At 56.1% G+C, this 18904-nt stretch overlaps 1 protein-coding gene across 4 annotated transcripts in view; it reads left to right on the top strand.

Moving 5' to 3' along the window:
• The first annotated feature begins 570 nt into the window (after positions 1-570).
• Positions 571-18904, top strand: part of LOC143774979 (uncharacterized) — a 60903-nt gene continuing 42569 nt past the window's right edge. For 3 of the 4 annotated variants that reach the window (XR_013215572.1, XR_013215573.1, XM_077262796.1), the window contains exon 1: positions 571-1174. Coding sequence is in view for 1 of the 4 variants with exons in the window: in XM_077262796.1 (XP_077118911.1) it covers position 1174 (1 nt within the window). In the remaining 3 variants the exon portion in view is untranslated. The other variant, XR_013215574.1, reaches the window with a different exon arrangement.

Below are 18904 nucleotides of genomic sequence, written 5' to 3'. Positions count from 1 at the left end.
TAGCCAGTGTATAACAGCGTGACACAGACTTTTTATGCACACAGAAAATATTCATTTTATCAGGGAATGATGTATTATCTAAATAAGACTTTTTTGGTCAATATTTTCTTTTTCCAATGTTTTTATTCCCCATATAACAATCTGTATTTAAAAATAAAAAGTAGTAATATAATAATTATTATTTATACTTAGAGCACCATTGAGTCCATGTAAGGGGTTACATACAGTGTACAAATGAAAAAAACACGGTGAGCAAACTAATAATGACAGACTGGTACAGAAAAGAGAGGGCCCTACCCTTGCAGGCCTACAGTCTCGAGGATAATGGGATGGAGACAGTAGGGTAGGGGGTCTCGGCAGCTTAGGTGGTGGTGAGGTGATAGTAGGGTCGTGTCAGGCTGTAGGCCGTCCTGGAGAGGTAGGTTTTCACGTTCCATCTGTGGCAGATAATCAAACATGTTGAGGTACAGAGTTCCAGAGGATGGGGACACTCAGGAGAAGTAGAAGGCAAAGTGAGAAACCAGCTCACCTGATGCGGCTTGCGGTGTGGAGAAGCACGAAGCATGTGTAGTTGCACGCTTATAAGATCAAACTAAAAAAGGATTGTTCCAGCTTCCAAATAGTCCAAAAAGAGTAATGCATATAAATGTAACACCTGCACTGGGAACTGTTATACTGGTATACTGGGATTTACAGACACTAAGAAGAGCTTTGCAGCTGCTGTTATACCTGGACCTACAGACATTAGCAGATTTTCCTCTGAGCTGCAGTGGACTACAATTCCCAGGGATCCTTGTTTCAGTCAGATGACACAGCCTGGATTGGAGGAGGAGGGACTTGGAGGCAGGAGCTGGGGAGAAAGTGAAACTAAGAATTCAGAGGAAGGGAAGAGCGTGGTATCTTGCTGTGAGAGACGGAGCACGGGGGACTTGCCTGGCCCCATGCTGCAGGGTTGCTGTCCCCTCGGATATACTCACGCTGCTGGAGAGAGTGCGACTTTGTTTTACCCTCTGGAGCAAGTTGGATCAAGAACTTGGAGAGTTCTGCCTGCACTCCCACCGTATAAAGGACTGAATCCGGCCGCCCCCAGCTGGTGTCCAGAGAACCATCCGACCGTTAGAGAAGCGCCGTGAGTGACTTTCTGAGACTTGTGGTCCTACCAGCGTTATTTACAGTGAGTACATTACAGCCCAGACTATTGCCAGTTATATTCGTCTAAGTGCACCAACTGTTTTAATTTGAGCGCCAACATCTGTGGCAACTGGGCCCCAACGTTTGGACTGAGTTAAACTAGAAGAAACAAACAAAAACCCTACTACGTTATACTTGCAGGGTGGAAGTAGAATTAGAGTGAAATGTGTATATGACCTTGACAGAGCACAGTTATTTGTATTTCATGTTATTCTTTTAAATCCATCTAAGTTATGCTGCATAGCAATAAACCTGTTAAACTGTTTTACTCCTGATCCCTGTGAGTGTGTACTGAGTGTGGCAGGGGCTTCCCGAATCAGCCCCTGGCAGAAGATAATAGTCCTTCTGCAGCCCCAGAGAGAGAGCTCCAATCAAGATTCGGGTGGAGGCACTGCGCCCTTGAGAGGTGAGACCCCCCCCCATAACACCCAGTGTACCGTGGTAGCCCTAAAGGGGTGTTACATAAAAAACAGACTTGTAAAGGCAAGTTCACATGACCAAATAGCAGCGTTTAGCAGCTACACGTTTCAAACACACTGGGTGTTCTTTGTCAAAGCTATACTACAGATGAAATAACAAGTATTTAACTAGATGGGTATTTCCTGAAGGAACTACAGATAGTGCTTTGGAATGGTGCCCGGGCTGCCCCTGCAAGACTTTCACACTTGGGTGCCCCTCAGGCGGTCCGATTTGGTGGGTTGGGTCAATCTGGGTCTGATTTTGTGGGCGGGGTAAATCTAGGTCCGATTCGGTGGGCGGGGTCACTCTGGGTCCGATTCGGTGGGCGGAGCCACTCTGGGTCCGATTTGGTGGAAGGGGTCACTCTGGGTCTGATTTGGTGGAAGGGGTCACTCTGGGTCTGATTTGGTGGAAGGGGTCACTCTGGGTCCGATTTGGTGGGCGGAGCCACTCTGGGTCCGATTTGGTGGGCGGGGTCACTCTGGGTCCGATTTGGTGGGCGGGGTCACTCTGGGTCCGATTTGGTGGGCGGGGTCACTCTGGGTCTGATTTGGTGGGCTGGGCACCTCAGGGTCCGATTTGGTGGGTGGGGTCACTCTGGGTCCGATTTGGTGGGCGGGGTCACTCTGGGTCCGATTTGGTGGGCGGGGTCACTCTGGGTCTGATTTGGTGGAAGGGGTCACTCTGGGTCTGATTTGGTGGAAGGGGTCACTCTGGGTCCGATTTGGTGGGCGGAGCCACTCTGGGTCCGATTTGGTGGGCGGGGTCACTCTGGGTCCGATTTGGTGGGCGGGGTCACTCTGGGTCCGATTTGGTGGGCCGAGCCCCTCGGGGTCCGATTTGGTGGGCCGGGCCCCTCGGGTTCCGAATTGGTGAGCGGGGTAATCTACTATATAATTGTCTAAGGGCACTTCCGTCTTTCTGTCTCACAACACCGCTACGTCATCATCTCGTGAGACCGCAATGCACTCTTGGGACCGGAGCGCGCAACAAGCATCGTGTACCGGCCGCTCTAGGAGGTGCAACAACCATCAGATACCGGCCGCTCCAGGAGGTGAGTATGTAACTTTTTTATTTTAATTTTTTTTTTTTTTAACAGGGATATGCAGTATACTATGTGACTGGACAATATACTACGTGACTGGGCAGTATAACTACGTGGCTCTGCGCTGTATACTGCGTGGCTCTGCGCTGTATACTGCGTGGCTCTGCGCTGTATAGTACGTGGCTCTGCGCTGTATACTACGCGGCTCTGCGCTGTGTACTGCGCGGCTCTGCGCTGTGTACTACGCGGCTCTGCGCTGTGTACTACGCGGCTCTGCGCTGTATACTGCGCGGCTCTGCGCTTTGTACTGTGCGGCTCTGCGCTATATACTGCGTGGCTCTTCGCTGTATACTACGCGGCTCTGCGCTGTGTACTGCGCGGCTCTGCGCTGTGTACTGCGCGTGTCCGTGCTGTGTACTGCACGTGTCTGCGCTGTATACTGCGCGGCTCTGTGCTGTGTACTGCACGGCTCTGCACTGTGTACTGCACGGCTCTGCGCTGTATACTGTGGGGCTCTGCACTGTGTACTGCGCGGCTCTGTGCGGTATACTGCGCGGCTCTGCTCTTTATACTGTGCGGCTCTGCGCTGTGTACTGCGCGGCTCTGCGCTGTGTACTGCCCGGCTCTGCGCTGTGTACTGCGCGGCTCTGCGCGGTATACTGCGCGGCTCTGCGCTGTGTACTGCACGGCTCTGCGCTTTATACTGCGCGGCTCTGCGCTGTGTACTGCGCGGCTCTGCGCTGTGTACTGCGCGGCTCTGCGCTTTGCCCTGCGCCGCTCTGCGCTGTGTACTGCGCGGCTCTGCGCTGTGTACTGCGCGGCTCTGCGCGGTATACTGCGCGGCTCTGCTCTTTATACTGTGCGGCTCTGCGCTGTGTACTGCGCGGCTCTGCGCTGTATACTGTGGGGCTCTGCACTGTGTACTGCGCGGCTCTGTGCGGTATACTGCGCGGCTCTGCTCTTTATACTGTGCGGCTCTGCGCTCTGTACTGCGCGGCTCTGCGCTGTGTACTGCCCGGCTCTGCGCTGTGTACTGCGCGGCTCTGCGCGGTATACTGCGCGGCTCTGCACTGTGTACTGCACGGCTCTGCGCTTTATACTGCGCGGCTCTGCGCTGTGTACTGCGCGGCTCTGCGCGGCTCTGCGCTGTGTACTGCGCGGCTCTGCGCTGTGTACTGCGCGGCTCTGCGCTTTGCCCTGCGCCGCTCTGCGCTGTGTACTGCGCGGCTCTGCGCTGTGTACTGCGCGGCTCTGCACTGTGTACTGCGCGGCTCTGCGCGGTATACTGCGCGGCTCTGCTCTTTATACTGTGCGGCTCTGCGCTGTGTACTGCGCGGCTCTGCGCTGTGTACTGTGCGGCTCTGCGCTGTGTACTGCGCGGCTCTGCGCTGTGTACTGCGCGGCTCTGCGCTTTGCACTGCGCCGCTCTGCGCTGTGTACTGCGCGGCTCTGCGCTGTATACTGCGCGGCTCTGCGCTTTCCACTGCGCCGCTCTGCGCTGTGTACTGCGCGGCTCTGCGCTGTGTACTGCGCGGCTCTGCGCGGTATACTGCGCGGCTCTGCTCTTTATACTGTGCGGCTCTGCGCTCTGTACTGCGCGGCTCTGCGCTGTGTACTGCCCGGCTCTGCGCTGTGTACTGCGCGGCTCTGCGCTGTGTACTGCGCGGCTCTGCGCTGTGTACTGCACGGCTCTGCGCTTTATACTGCGCGGCTCTGCGCTGTGTACTGCGCGGCTCTGCGCTGTGTACTGCGCGGCTCTGCGCGGTGTACTGCGCGGCTCTGCGCTGTGTACTGCACGGCTCTGCGCTGTGTACTGCGCGGCTCTGCGCTGTGTACTGCGCGGCTCTGCGCTGTGTACTGCGCGGCTCTGCGCTTTATACTGCGCGGCTCTGCGCTGTGTACTGCGCGGCTCTGCGCTGTGTACTGCGCGGCTCTGCGCTTTGCACTGCGCCGCTCTGTGCTGTGTACTGCGCGGCTCTGCGCTGTGTACTGCGCGGCTCTGCACTGTGTACTGCGCGGCTCTGCGCGGTATACTGCGCGGCTCTGCTCTTTATACTGTGCGGCTCTGCGCTGTGTACTGCGCGGCTCTGCGCTGTGTACTGCGCGGCTCTGCGCTGTGTACTGCGTGGCTCTGCGTGGTATACTGCGCGGCTCTGTGCTGTGTACTGCACGGCTCTGCGCTTTATACTGCGCGGCTCTGCGCTGTGTACTGCGCGGCTCTGCGCTGTGTACTGCGCGGCTCTGCGCTGTGTACTGCGCGGCTCTGCGCTGTGTACTGCGCGGCTCTGCGCTTTATACTGCGCGGCTCTGCGCTGTGTACTGCGCGGCTCTGCGCTGTGTACTGCGCGGCTGTGCAATATACTACGTGGACATGCATATTCTAGAATACCCGATGAGTTAGAATCGGGCCACAGTCTAATAATCATAAGACTACGGATAGTGGTTTGTAATTGTGCTGTACTGTCACTTTAAGAGCTGATATTATCTGACAAAACTTGTGACCTGGTGAGCTGATAGACTTTATAGGCATTGGCATAGTAACTGGGTCTCACTGCGCATATCAATGAGCTAATCAGCCAGGTGGCAGTTATTTTTAGAAATTGCCTCAGAAATCAGGCCCATTATAAACGTATTGGAAAATTTCTCTATTGAAATGCATTGAAACACTTTTTTCAAACACAAATTGCGCAAAAACTACAAATCCGATCGGCACGAAAAATACTTAGCACACCTCTCAGGAACGCTGGCTTCGAAATGACACCTCACTGGAGTCTGTGAGTGAAGCGGTTCGGGCCGCATTACGTGCGGACTGAATAATAATAATAACTAGATGGGTATTTCCTGAAGGAACTACAGATAGTGCTTTGGAATGGTGCCCGGGCTGCCCCTGCAAGACTTTCACACTTGGGTGCCTCTCAGGCGGTCCGATTTGGTGGGTTGGGTCAATCTGGGTCTGATTTTGTGGGCGGGGTAAATCTAGGTCCGATTCGGTGGGCGGGGTCACTTTTGGTCCGATTCTGTGGGCGCGGCCACTCTGGGTCCGATTCGGTGGGCGGAGCCACTCTGGGTCCGATTTGGTGGGCGGGGCACCTTAGGGACCAATTTGGTGGGTGGGGTCACTCGGTCCGATTTGGTGGGCTGGGCACCTCAGGGTCTGATTTGGTGGGCTGGGCACCTCAGGGTCCGATTTGGTGGGTGGGGTCACTCTGGGTCCGATTTGGTGGGCGGGGTCACTCTGGGCCCGATTTGGTGGAAGGGGTCACTCTGGGTCCGATTTGGTGGAAGGGGTCACTCTGGGTCTGATTTGGTGGAAGGGGTCACTCTGGGTCCGATTTGGTGGGCGGAGCCACTCTGGGTCCGATTTGGTGGGCGGGGTCACTCTGGGTCTGATTTAGGGGGCGGGGTCACTCTGGGTCCGATTTGGTGGGCCGGGCCCCTCGGGGTCCGATTTGGTGGGCCGGGCCTCTCGGGTTCCGAATTGGTGAGCGGGGTAATCTACTATCTAATTATCTAAGGGCACTTCCGTCTTTCTGTCTCACAACACCGCTACGTCATCATCTCGTGAGACCGCAATGCACTCTTGGGACCGGAGCGCGCAACAAGCATCGGGTACCGGCCACTCCAGGTGCAACAAGCATCGTGTACCGGCCGCTCTAGGAGGTGCAACAACCATCAGATACCGGCCGCTCCAGGAGGTGAGTATGTAACTTTTTTATTTTAATTCTTTTTTTTTTTAACAGGGATATGCAGTATACTATGTGACTGGACAATATACTACGTGACTGGGCAGTATAACTACGTGGCTCTGCGCTGTATACTGCGTGGCTCTGCGCTGTATACTGCGTGGCTCTGTGCTGTATACTGCGTGGCTCTGCGCTGTATACTACGCGGCTCTGCGCTGTATACTACGCGGCTCTGCGCTGTATACTGCGTGGCTCTGCGCTGTGTACTGCGCGGCTCTGCGCTGTGTACTGCACGGCTCTGCGCTGTGTACTGCGCGGCTCTGCACTGTGTACTGCGCGTTCTGCGCTGTATACTGCGCGGCTCTGCGCTGTATACTGCGCAGCTCTGCGCAGCTCTGCGCTTTGTACTGCGCGGCTCTGCGCTATATACTGCGTGGCTCTTCGCTGTATACTACGCGGCTCTGCGCTGTGTACTGCGCGGCTCTGCGCTGTGTACTGCGCGTGTCCGTGCTGTGTACTGCGCGTGTCTGCGCTGTATACTGCGGGGCTCTGCACTGTATACTGCGCGGCTCTGCGCTGTATACTGCGCGGCTCTGCGCTTTCCACTGCGCCGCTCTGCGCTGTGTACTGCGCGGTTCTGCGCTGTGTACTGCGCGGCTCTGCACTGTGTACTGCGCGGCTCTGCGCGGTATACTGCGCGGCTCTGCTCTTTATACTGTGCGGCTCTGCGCTCTGTACTGCGCGGCTCTGCGCTGTGTACTGCCCGGCTCTGCGCTGTGTACTGCGCGGCTCTGCGCTGTGTACTGCGCGGCTCTGCGCTGTGTACTGCACGGCTCTGCGCTGTGTACTGCGCGGCTCTGCGCTGTGTACTGCGCGGCTCTGCGCTGTGTACTGCGCGGCTCTGCGCTGTGTACTGCACGGCTCTGCGCTGTGTACTGCGCGGCTCTGCGCTGTGTACTGCGCGGCTCTGTGCTTTGCACTGCGCCGCTCTGCTCTGTGTACTGCGCGGCTCTGCGCTGTGTACTGCGCGGCTCTGCGCTGTGTACTGCGCGGCTCTGCGCTGTGTACTGCGCGGCTCTGCGCTGTGTACTGCGCGGCTCTGCGCTGTGTACTGCGCGGCTCTGCGCTTTGCACTGCGCCGCTCTGCGCTGTGTACTGCGCGGCTCTGCGCTGTGTACTGTGCGGCTCTGCACTGTGTACTGCGCGGCTCTGCTCTTTATACTGTGCGGCTCTGCGCTGTGTACTGCGCGGCTCTGCGCTGTGTACTGCGCGGCTCTGCGCTGTGTACTGCGCGGCTCTGCGCTGTGTTCTGCGCGGTGTACTGCGCGGCTCTGCGCTGTGTACTGCACGGCTCTGCGCTTTATACTGCGCGGCTCTGCGCTGTGTACTGCGCGGCTCTGCGCTGTGTACTGCGCGGCTCTGCGCTTTGCACTGCGCCGCTCTGTGCTGTGTACTGCGCGGCTCTGCGCTGTGTACTGCGCGGCTCTGCACTGTGTACTGCGCGGCTCTGCGCGGTATACTGTGCGGCTCTGTTCTTTATACTGTGCGGCTCTGCGCTGTGTACTGCGCGGCTCTGCGCTGTGTACTGCGCGGCTCTGCGCTGTGTACTGCGTGGCTCTGCGTGGTATACTGCGCGGCTCTGTGCTGTGTACTGCACGGCTCTGCGCTTTATACTGCGCGGCTCTGCGCTGTGTACTGCGCGGCTCTGCGCTGTGTACTGCGCGGCTCTGCGCTGTGTACTGCGCGGCTCTGCGCTGTGTACTGCGCGGCTCTGCGCTTTATACTGCGCGGCTCTGCGCTGTGTACTGCGCGGCTCTGCGCTGTGTACTGCGCGGCTCTGCACTGTATACTGCGTGGCTGTGCAATATACTACGTGGACATGCATATTCTAGAATACCCGATGAGTTAGAATCGGGCCACAGTCTAATAATCATAAGACTACAGATAGTGCTTTGTAATTGTGCTGTACTGTCACTTTAAGAGCTGATATTATCTGACAAAACTTGTGACCTGGTGAGCTGATAGACTTTATAGGCGTTGGCATAGTAACTGGGTCTCACTGCGCATATCAATGAGCTAATCAGCCAGGTGGCAGTTATTTTTAGAAATTGCCTCAGAAATCAGGCCCATTATAAACGTATTGGAAAATTTCTCTATTGAAATGCATTGAAACACTTTTTTCAAACACAAATTGCGCAAAAACTACAAATCCGATCGGCACGAAAAATACTTAGCACACCTCTCAGGAACGCTGGCTTCGAAATGACACCTCACTGGAGTCTGTGAGTGAAGCGGTTCGGGCCGCATTACGTGCGGACTGAATAATAATAATAACTAGATGGGTATTTCCTGAAGGAACTACAGATAGTGCTTTGGAATGGTGCCCGGGCTGCCCCTGCAAGACTTTCACACTTGGGTGCCCCTCAGGCGGTCCGATTTGGTGGGTTGGGTCAATCTGGGTCTGATTTTGTGGGCGGGGTAAATCTAGGTCCGATTCGGTGGGCGGGGTCACTTTTGGTCCGATTCTGTGGGTGCGGCCACTCTGGGTCCGATTCGGTGGGCGGAGCCACTCTGGGTCCGATTTGGTGGGCGGGGCACCTTAGGGACCAATTTGGTGGGTGGGGTCACTCGGTCCGATTTGGTGGGCTGGGCACCTCAGGGTCTGATTTGGTGGGCTGGGCACCTCAGGGTCCGATTTGGTGGGTGGGGTCACTCTGGGTCCGATTTGGTGGGCGGGGTCACTCTGGGCCCGATTTGGTGGAAGGGGTCACTCTGGGTCCGATTTGGTGGAAGGGGTCACTCTGGGTCTGATTTGGTGGAAGGGGTCACTCTGGGTCCGATTTGGTGGGCGGAGCCACTCTGGGTCCGATTTGGTGGGCGGGGTCACTCTGGGTCTGATTTAGGGGGCGGGGTCACTCTGGGTCCGATTTGGTGGGCCGGGCCCCTCGGGGTCCGATTTGGTGGGCCGGGCCTCTCGGGTTCCGAATTGGTGAGCGGGGTAATCTACTATCTAATTATCTAAGGGCACTTCCGTCTTTCTGTCTCACAACACCGCTACGTCATCATCTCGTGAGACCGCAATGCACTCTTGGGACCGGAGCGCGCAACAAGCATCGGGTACCGGCCACTCCAGGTGCAACAAGCATCGTGTACCGGCCGCTCTAGGAGGTGCAACAACCATCAGATACCGGCCGCTCCAGGAGGTGAGTATGTAACTTTTTTATTTTAATTCTTTTTTTTTTTAACAGGGATATGCAGTATACTATGTGACTGGACAATATACTACGTGACTGGGCAGTATAACTACGTGGCTCTGCGCTGTATACTGCGTGGCTCTGTGCTGTATACTGCGTGGCTCTGCGCTGTATACTACGCGGCTCTGCGCTGTATACTACGCGGCTCTGCGCTGTATACTGCGTGGCTCTGCGCTGTGTACTGCGCGGCTCTGCGCTGTGTACTGCACGGCTCTGCGCTGTGTACTGCGCGGCTCTGCGCTGTGTACTGCGCGTTCTGCGCTGTATACTGCGCGGCTCTGCGCTGTATACTGCGCAGCTCTGCGCAGCTCTGCGCTTTGTACTGCGCGGCTCTGCGCTATATACTGCGTGGCTCTTCGCTGTATACTACGCGGCTCTGCGCTGTGTACTGCGCGGCTCTGCGCTGTGTACTGCGCGTGTCCGTGCTGTGTACTGCGCGTGTCTGCGCTGTATACTGCGGGGCTCTGCACTGTATACTGCGGGGCTCTGCACTGTATACTGCGGGGCTCTGCGCTGTATACTACGCGGCTCAGCGCTGTATACTGCGCGGCTCTGCGCTGCATACTGCGTGGCTCTACGCTGCGTACTGCGCGGCTCTGCGCTGTATACTGGGTGGCTCTGCGCTGTGTACTGCGCGGCTCTGCGCTGTGTACTGTGCGGCTCTGCACTGTGTACTGCGCGGCTCTGCGCTGTGTACTGTGCGGCTCTGCGCTTTATACTGTGCGGCTCTGCGCTCTGTACTGCGCGGCTCTGCGCTGTGTACTGCGCAGCTCTGCGCTGTATACTGCGCGGCTCTGCGCTGTGTACTGCGCGGCTCTGCGCTGTGTACTGCGCGGCTCTGCGCTGTGTACTGCGCGGCTCTGCGCTGTGTACTGCGCGGCTCTGCGCTGTGTACTGCGCGGCTCTGCGCTGTGTACTGCGCTGTGTACTGCGCGGCTCTGCGCTGTGTACTGCGCGGCTCTGCGCGGTATACTGCGCGGCTCTGCGCTTTATACTGTGCGGCTCTGCGCTCTGTACTGCACGGCTCTGCGCTGTCTACTGCGCGGCTCTGCGCTGTTTACTGCTCGGCTCTGCGCTGTGTACTGCGCGGCTCTCCGCTTTATACTGCGCGGCTCTGCGCTTTATACTGCGCGGCTTTGCGCTGTGTACTGCATGGCTCTGCGCTGTGTACTGCGCGGCTCTGCGCTGTGTACTGCGCGGCTCTGCGCTGTGTACTGCACGGCTCTGCGCTTTATACTGCGCGGCTCTGCGCTGTGTACTGCACGGCTCTGCGCTGTGTACTGCGCGGCTCTGCGCTGTGTACTGCACGGCTCTGCGCTTTATACTGCGCGGCTCTGCGCTGTGTACTGCACGGCTCTGCGCTGTGTACTGCGCGGCTCTGCGCTGTGTACTGCGCGGCTCTGCGCTTTATACTGCGCGGCTCTGCGCTTTATACTGCGCGGCTCTGCGCTGTGTACTGCACGGCTCTGCGCTTTATACTGCGCGGCTCTGCACTGTGTACTGCACGGCTCTGCGCTGTATACTGCCGGGCTCTGCACTGTATACTGCGGGGCTCTGCGCTGTATACTACGCGGCTCTGCGCTGTATACTGCGCGGCTCTGCGCTGTATACTGCGTGGCTCTACGCTTTATACTGCGCGGCTCTGCGCTGTGTACTGCGCGGCTCTGCGCTGTGTACTGCGCGGCTCTGCGCTGTGTACTGCGCGGCTCTGCGCTGTGTACTGCACGGCTCTGCGCTTTATACTGCGCGGCTCTGCGCTGTGTACTGCACGGCTCTGCGCTGTGTACTGCGTGGCTCTGCGCTGTGTACTGCGCGGCTCTGCGCTTTATACTGCGTGGCTCTGCGCTGTGTACTGCGCGGCTCTGCGCTGTGTACTGCGCGGCTCTGCGCTGTGTACTGCACGGCTCTGCACTGTATACTGCGTGGCTGTGCAATATACTACGTGGACATGCATATTCTAGAATACCCGATGAGTTAGAATCGGGCCACAGTCTAATAATCATAAGACTACGGATAGTGGTTTGGAATTGTGCTGTACTGTCACTTTAAGAGCTGATATTATCTGACAAAACTTGTGACCTGGTGAGCTGATGTAGATTTCATAGGAGTTGGCATAGTAACTGTGTCTGACTGCGCATATCAATGAGCTAATCAGCCAGGTGGCAGTTATTTTTAGAAATTGCCTCAGAAACCAGCCCATTATAAACGTATAGGAAAATTTCTCCATTGAAACGCATTGAAAGACTTTTTTCAAACACAAATTGCGCAAAAACTACAAATCCGATCGACACGAAAAATACTTAGCACACCTCTCAGGAACGCTGGCTTCGAAATGACACCTCACTGGAGTCTGTGAGTTTAGCGGTTCGGGCCGCATTACGTGCGGACTGAATAATAAGAATAAGAAGAAGTTTACCACGGTGGAATAACAGTATAGTGCTTTGTTCCAAAGCACTATAACTAGATGGGTATTTCCTGAAGGAACTACAGATAGTGCTTTGGAATGGTGCCCGGGCTGCCCCTGCAAGACTTTCACACTTGGGTGCCCCTCAGGCGGTCCGATTTGGTGGGTTGGGTCAATCTGGGTCTGATTTTGTGGGCGGGGTAAATCTAGGTCCGATTCGGTGGGCGGGGTCACTTTTGGTCCGATTCTGTGGGCGCGGCCACTCTGGGTCCGATTCGGTGGGCGGAGCCACTCTGGGTCCGATTTGGTGGGCGGGGCACCTTAGGGACCAATTTGGTGGGTGGGGTCACTCGGTCCGATTTGGTGGGCTGGGCACCTCAGGGTCTGATTTGGTGGGCTGGGCACCTCAGGGTCCGATTTGGTGGGTGGGGTCACTCTGGGTCCGATTTGGTGGAAGGGGTCACTCTGGGTCTGATTTGGTGGAAGGGGTCACTCTGGGTTCGATTTGGTGGGCGGAGCCACTCTGGGTCCGATTTGGTGGGCGGGGTCACTCTGGGTCCGATTTGGTGGGCGGGGTCACTCTGGGTCCGATTTGGTGAGCCGGGCCCCTCGGGGTCCGATTTGGTGAGCGGGGTAATCTACTATATAATTGTCTAAGGGCACTTCCGTCTTTGTCTCACAACACCGCTACGTCATCATCTCATGAGACCGCAATGCACTCTTGGGACCGGAGCGCGCAACAAGCATCGGGTACCGGCCACTCCAGGTGCAACAAGCATCGTGTACCGGCCGCTGTAGGAGGTGCAACAACCATCAGATACCGGCCGCTCCAGGAGGTGAGTATGTAACTTTTTTATTTTAATTCTTTTTTTTTTTTTTAACAGGGATATGCAGTATACTATGTGACTGGACAATATACTACGTGACTGGGCAGTATAACTACGTGGCTCTGCGCTGTATACTGCGTGGCTCTGCGCTGTATACTGCGTGGCTCTGCGCTGTATACTACGCGGCTCTGCGCTGTATACTACGCGGCTCTGCGCTGTATACTGCGCGGCTCTGCGCTTTGTACTGCGCGGCTCTGCGCTATATACTGCGTGGCTCTTCGCTGTATACTACGCGGCTCTGCGCTGTGTACTGCGCGGCTCTGCGCTGTGTACTGCGCGTGTCCGTGCTGTGTACTGCGTGTGTCTGCGCTGTATACTGCGCGGCTCTGCGCTGTGTACTGCGCGGCTCTGCACTGTGTACTGCACGGCTCTGCGCTGTATACTGCCGGGCTCTGCACTGTATACTGCGGGGCTCTGCGCTGTATACTACGCGGCTCTGCGCTGTATACTGCGCGGCTCTGCGCTGTATACTGCGTGGCTCTACGCTTTATACTGCGTGGCTCTGCGCTGTGTACTGCGCGGCTCTGCGCTGTGTACTGCGCGGCTCTGCGCTGTGTACTGCGCGGCTCTGCGCTGTGTACTGCACGGCTCTGCGCTTTATACTGCGCGGCTCTGCGCTGTGTACTGCACGGCTCTGCGCTGTGTACTGCGTGGCTCTGCGCTGTGTACTGCGCGGCTCTGCGCTTTATACTGCGTGGCTCTGCGCTGTGTACTGCGCGGCTCTGCGCTGTGTACTGCGCGGCTCTGCGCTGTGTACTGCACGGCTCTGCACTGTATACTGCGTGGCTGTGCAATATACTACGTGGACATGCATATTCTAGAATACCCGATGAGTTAGAATCGGGCCACAGTCTAATAATCATAAGACTACGGATAGTGGTTTGGAATTGTGCTGTACTGTCACTTTAAGAGCTGATATTATCTGACAAAACTTGTGACCTGGTGAGCTGATGTAGATTTCATAGGAGTTGGCATAGTAACTGTGTCTGACTGCGCATATCAATGAGCTAATCAGCCAGGTGGCAGTTATTTTTAGAAATTGCCTCAGAAACCAGCCCATTATAAACGTATAGGAAAATTTCTCCATTGAAACGCATTGAAAGACTTTTTTCAAACACAAATTGCGCAAAAACTACAAATCCGATCGACACGAAAAATACTTAGCACACCTCTCAGGAACGCTGGCTTCGAAATGACACCTCACTGGAGTCTGTGAGTTTAGCGGTTCGGGCCGCATTACGTGCGGACTGAATAATAAGAATAAGAAGAAGTTTACCACGGTGGAATAACAGTATAGTGCTTTGTTCCAAAGCACTATAACTAGATGGGTATTTCCTGAAGGAACTACAGATAGTGCTTTGGAATGGTGCCCGGGCTGCCCCTGCAAGACTTTCACACTTGGGTGCCCCTCAGGCGGTCCGATTTGGTGGGTTGGGTCAATCTGGGTCTGATTTTGTGGGCGGGGTAAATCTAGGTCCGATTCGGTGGGCGGGGTCACTTTTGGTCCGATTCTGTGGGCGCGGCCACTCTGGGTCCGATTCGGTGGGCGGAGCCACTCTGGGTCCGATTTGGTGGGCGGGGCACCTTAGGGACCAATTTGGTGGGTGGGGTCACTCGGTCCGATTTGGTGGGCTGGGCACCTCAGGGTCTGATTTGGTGGGCTGGGCACCTCAGGGTCCGATTTGGTGGGTGGGGTCACTCTGGGTCCGATTTGGTGGAAGGGGTCACTCTGGGTCTGATTTGGTGGAAGGGGTCACTCTGGGTTCGATTTGGTGGGCGGAGCCACTCTGGGTCCGATTTGGTGGGCGGGGTCACTCTGGGTCCGATTTGGTGGGCGGGGTCACTCTGGGTCCGATTTGGTGAGCCGGGCCCCTCGGGGTCCGATTTGGTGAGCGGGGTAATCTACTATATAATTGTCTAAGGGCACTTCCGTCTTTCTGTCTCACAACACCGCTACGTCATCATCTCATGAGACCGCAATGCACTCTTGGGACCGGAGCGCGCAACAAGCATCGGGTACCGGCCACTCCAGGTGCAACAAGCATCGTGTACCGGCCGCTGTAGGAGGTGCAACAACCATCAGATACCGGCCGCTCCAGGAGGTGAGTATGTAACTTTTTTATTTTAATTCTTTTTTTTTTTTTTAACAGGGATATGCAGTATACTATGTGACTGGACAATATACTACGTGACTGGGCAGTATAACTACGTGGCTCTGCGCTGTATACTGCGTGGCTCTGCGCTGTATACTGCGTGGCTCTGCGCTGTATACTACGCGGCTCTGCGCTGTATACTACGCGGCTCTGCGCTGTATACTGCGCGGCTCTGCGCTTTGTACTGCGCGGCTCTGCGCTATATACTGCGTGGCTCTTCGCTGTATACTACGCGGCTCTGCGCTGTGTACTGCGCGGCTCTGCGCTGTGTACTGCGCGTGTCCGTGCTGTGTACTGCGTGTGTCTGCGCTGTATACTGCGCGGCTCTGCGCTGTGTACTGCGCGGCTCTGCACTGTGTACTGCACGGCTCTGCGCTGTATACTGCCGGGCTCTGCACTGTATACTGCGGGGCTCTGCGCTGTATACTACGCGGCTCTGCGCTGTATACTGCGCGGCTCTGCGCTGTATACTGCGTGGCTCTACGCTGTGTACTGCGCGGCTCTGCGCTGTATACTGCGCGGCTCTGCGCTGTATACTGGGCGGCTCTGCGCTGTGTACTGCGCGGCTCTGCGCTGTATACTGCGCGGCTCTGCGCTGTGTACTGCGCGGCTCTGCGCTGTGTACTGCGCGGCTCTGCGCTGTGTACTGCGCGGCTCTGCGCTGTGTACTGCGCGGCTCTGCGCTGTGTACTGCGCGGCTCTGCGCTGTGTACTGCGCGGCTCTGCGCTGTGTACTGCGCGGCTCTGCGCTTTGCACTGCGCGGCTCTGCGCTTTGCACTGCGCGGCTCTGCGCTGTGTACTGCGCGGCTCTGCGCTGTGTACTGCGCGGCTCTGCGCTGTGCACTGCACGGCTCTGCGCGGTATACTGCGCGGCTCTGCGCTCTGTACTGCGCGGCTCTGCGCTGTGTACTGCGCGGCTCTGCGCTGTATACTGCGCGGCTCTGCGCTTTATACTGCGCGACTCTGCGCTTTGTACTGCGCGGCTCTGCGCTGTGTACTGCGCGGCTCTGCGCTGTGTACTGCGCGGCTCTGCGCTTTATACTGCGCGACTCTGCGCTTTGTACTGCGCGGCTCTGCGCTGTGTACTGCGCGGCTCTGCGCTGTGTACTGCGCGGCTCTGCGCTGTGTACTGCGCGGCTCTGCGCTGTGTACTGCGCGGCTCTGCACTGTATACTGCGTGGCTGTGCAATATACTACGTGGACATGCATATTCTAGAATACCCGATGAGTTAGAATCGGGCCACAGTCTAATAATCATAAGACTACAGATAGTGCTTTGTAATTGTGCTGTACTGTCACTTTAAGAGCTGATATTATCTGACAAAACTTGTGACCTGGTGAGCTGATGTAGACTTCATAGGCGTTGGCATAGTAACTGTGTCTGACTGTGCATATCAATGAGCTAATCAGCCAGGTGGCAGTTATTTTTAGAAATTGCCTCAGAAATCAGGCCCATTATAAACGTATGGGACAATTTCCCTATTGAAACGCATTGAAAGACTTTTTTCAAACACAAATTGCGCAAAAACTACAAATCCGATCGGCACGAAAAATACTTAGCACACCTCTCAGGAACGCTGGCTTCGAAATGACACCTCACTGGAGTCTGTGAGTTTAGCGGTTCGGGCCGCATTACGTGCGGACTGAATAATAAGAATAAGAAGAAGTTTACCACGGTGGAATAACAGTATAGTGCTTTGTTCCAAAGCACTATTATACTGCGTGGCTGTGCAATATACTTCGTGGACATACATATTCTAGAATACCCGATGAGTTAGAATCGGGCCACAGTCTAATAATCATAAGACTACAGATAGTGGTTTGGAATTGTGCTGTACTGTCACTTTAAGAGCTGATATTATCTGACAAAACTTGTGACCTGGTGAGCTGATGTAGACTTCATAGGCGTTGGCATAGTAACTGTGTCTGACTGCGCATATCAATGAGCTAATCAGCCAGGTGGCAGTTATTTTTAGAAATTGCCTCAGAAATCAGGCCCATTATAAACGTATGGGACAATTTCCCTATTGAAACGCATTGAAAGACTTTTTTCAAACACAAATTGCGCAAAAACTACAAATCCGATCGGCACGAAAAATACTTAGCACACCTCTCAGGAACGCTGGCTTCGAAATGACACCTCACTGGAGTCTGTGAGTTTAGCGGTTCGGGCCGCATTACGTGCGGACTGAATAATAAGAATAAGAAGAAGTTTACCACGGTGGAATAACAGTATAGTGCTTTGTTCCAAAGCACTATAATAACTAGATGGGTATTTCCTGAAGGAACTACAGATAGTGCTTTGGAATGGTGCCCGGGCTGCCCCTGCAAGACTTTCACACTTGGGTGCCCCTCAGGCGCTGGCTTGGTAGTTGTAGCCCCTAAAGGGGTGAGGCCACTCTGGGTCCGATTTGGTGGGCGGGGTCACTCTGGGACCAATTTGGTGGGCGGGGTCTTTCTGGGACCGATTTGGCGGACGGCGCCACTCTGGGTCCGATTTGGCGGGCGGCGCCACTCTGGGTCCGATTTGGCGGGCGGCGCCACTCTGGGTCCGATTTGGTGGGCGGCGCCACTCTGGGTCCGATTTGGCGGGCGGCGCCACTCTGGGTCCGATTTGGTGGGTGGTGCCACTCTGGGTCCGATTTGGCTGGCGGCGCCACTCTGGGTCCGATTTGGCGGCCCAGGTCACTCTGGGTCCGATTTGGCGGCCCGGGTCACTCTGGGTCCGATTTGGTGGGCCGGGTCACTCTGGGTCCGATTTGGTGGGCCGGGTCACTCTGGGTCCGATTTGGTGGGCCGGGCCACTCTGGGTCCGATTTGGTGGGCCGGGCCACTCTGGGTCCGATTTGGTGGCCCGGGTCACTCTGGGTCCGATTTGGTGGCCCGGGTCACTCTGGGTCCGATTTGGTGGCCCGGGTCACTCTGGGTCCGATTTGGTGGCCCGGGTCACTCTGGGTCCGATTTGGTGGCCCGGGTCACTCTGGGTCCGATTTGGTGGCCCGGGTCACTCTGGGTCCGATTTGGTGGCCCGGGTCACTCTGGGTCCGATTTGGTGGCCCGGGTCACTCTGGGTCCGATTTGGTGGCCCGGGTCACTCTGGGTCCGATTTGGTGGCCCGGGTCACTCTGGGTCCGATTTGGTGGCCCGGGTCACTCTGGGTCCGATTTGGTGGCCCGGGTCACTCTGGGTCCGATTTGGTGGCCCGGGTCACTCTGGGTCCGATTTGGTGGCCCGGGTCACTCTGGGTCCGATTTGGTGGCCCGGGTCACTCTGGGTCCGATTTGGTGGCCCGGGTCACTCTGACTGACAGCAGGATAAGGGAATGGCTGATAACAGAGAATAGACTGACAGCAGGACAAGGGAATGGCTGATAACAGAGAATAGACTGACTGCAGTACGGGGAATGGCTGATAACAGAGAGAAATAGACTGACTGCAGTACGGGGAATGGCTGATAACAGAGAGAAATAAACTGACAGCAGGACGGGGAATGGCTGATAACAGAGAGAATAGACTGACAGCAGGACAGGGAATGGCTGATAACAGAGAGAATAGACTGACAGCAGGACAGGGGAATGGCTGATAACAGAGAGAAATAGACTGACAGCAGTACGGGGAATGGCTGATAACAGAGAGAAATAGACTGACAGCAGTACGGGGAATGGCTGATAACAGAGAGAAATAGATGGGTATTTCCTGAAGGAACTACAGATAGTGCTTTGGAATGGTGCCCGGGCTGCCCCAGCAAGACTTTCACACTTGGGTGCCCCTCAGGCGCTGGTTTGGTAGTTGTAGCCACTCTGGGTCCGATTTGGTGGGTGGGGCCCC

The sequence above is a fragment of the Ranitomeya variabilis genome, chromosome 1, assembly GCF_051348905.1.
Source record: "Ranitomeya variabilis isolate aRanVar5 chromosome 1, aRanVar5.hap1, whole genome shotgun sequence".
Taxonomy (NCBI): domain Eukaryota; kingdom Metazoa; phylum Chordata; class Amphibia; order Anura; family Dendrobatidae; genus Ranitomeya; species Ranitomeya variabilis.
The sequence above is the reverse complement of the archived record's forward strand: the minus strand, read 5'-3'. Positions and strand labels throughout refer to the sequence as shown.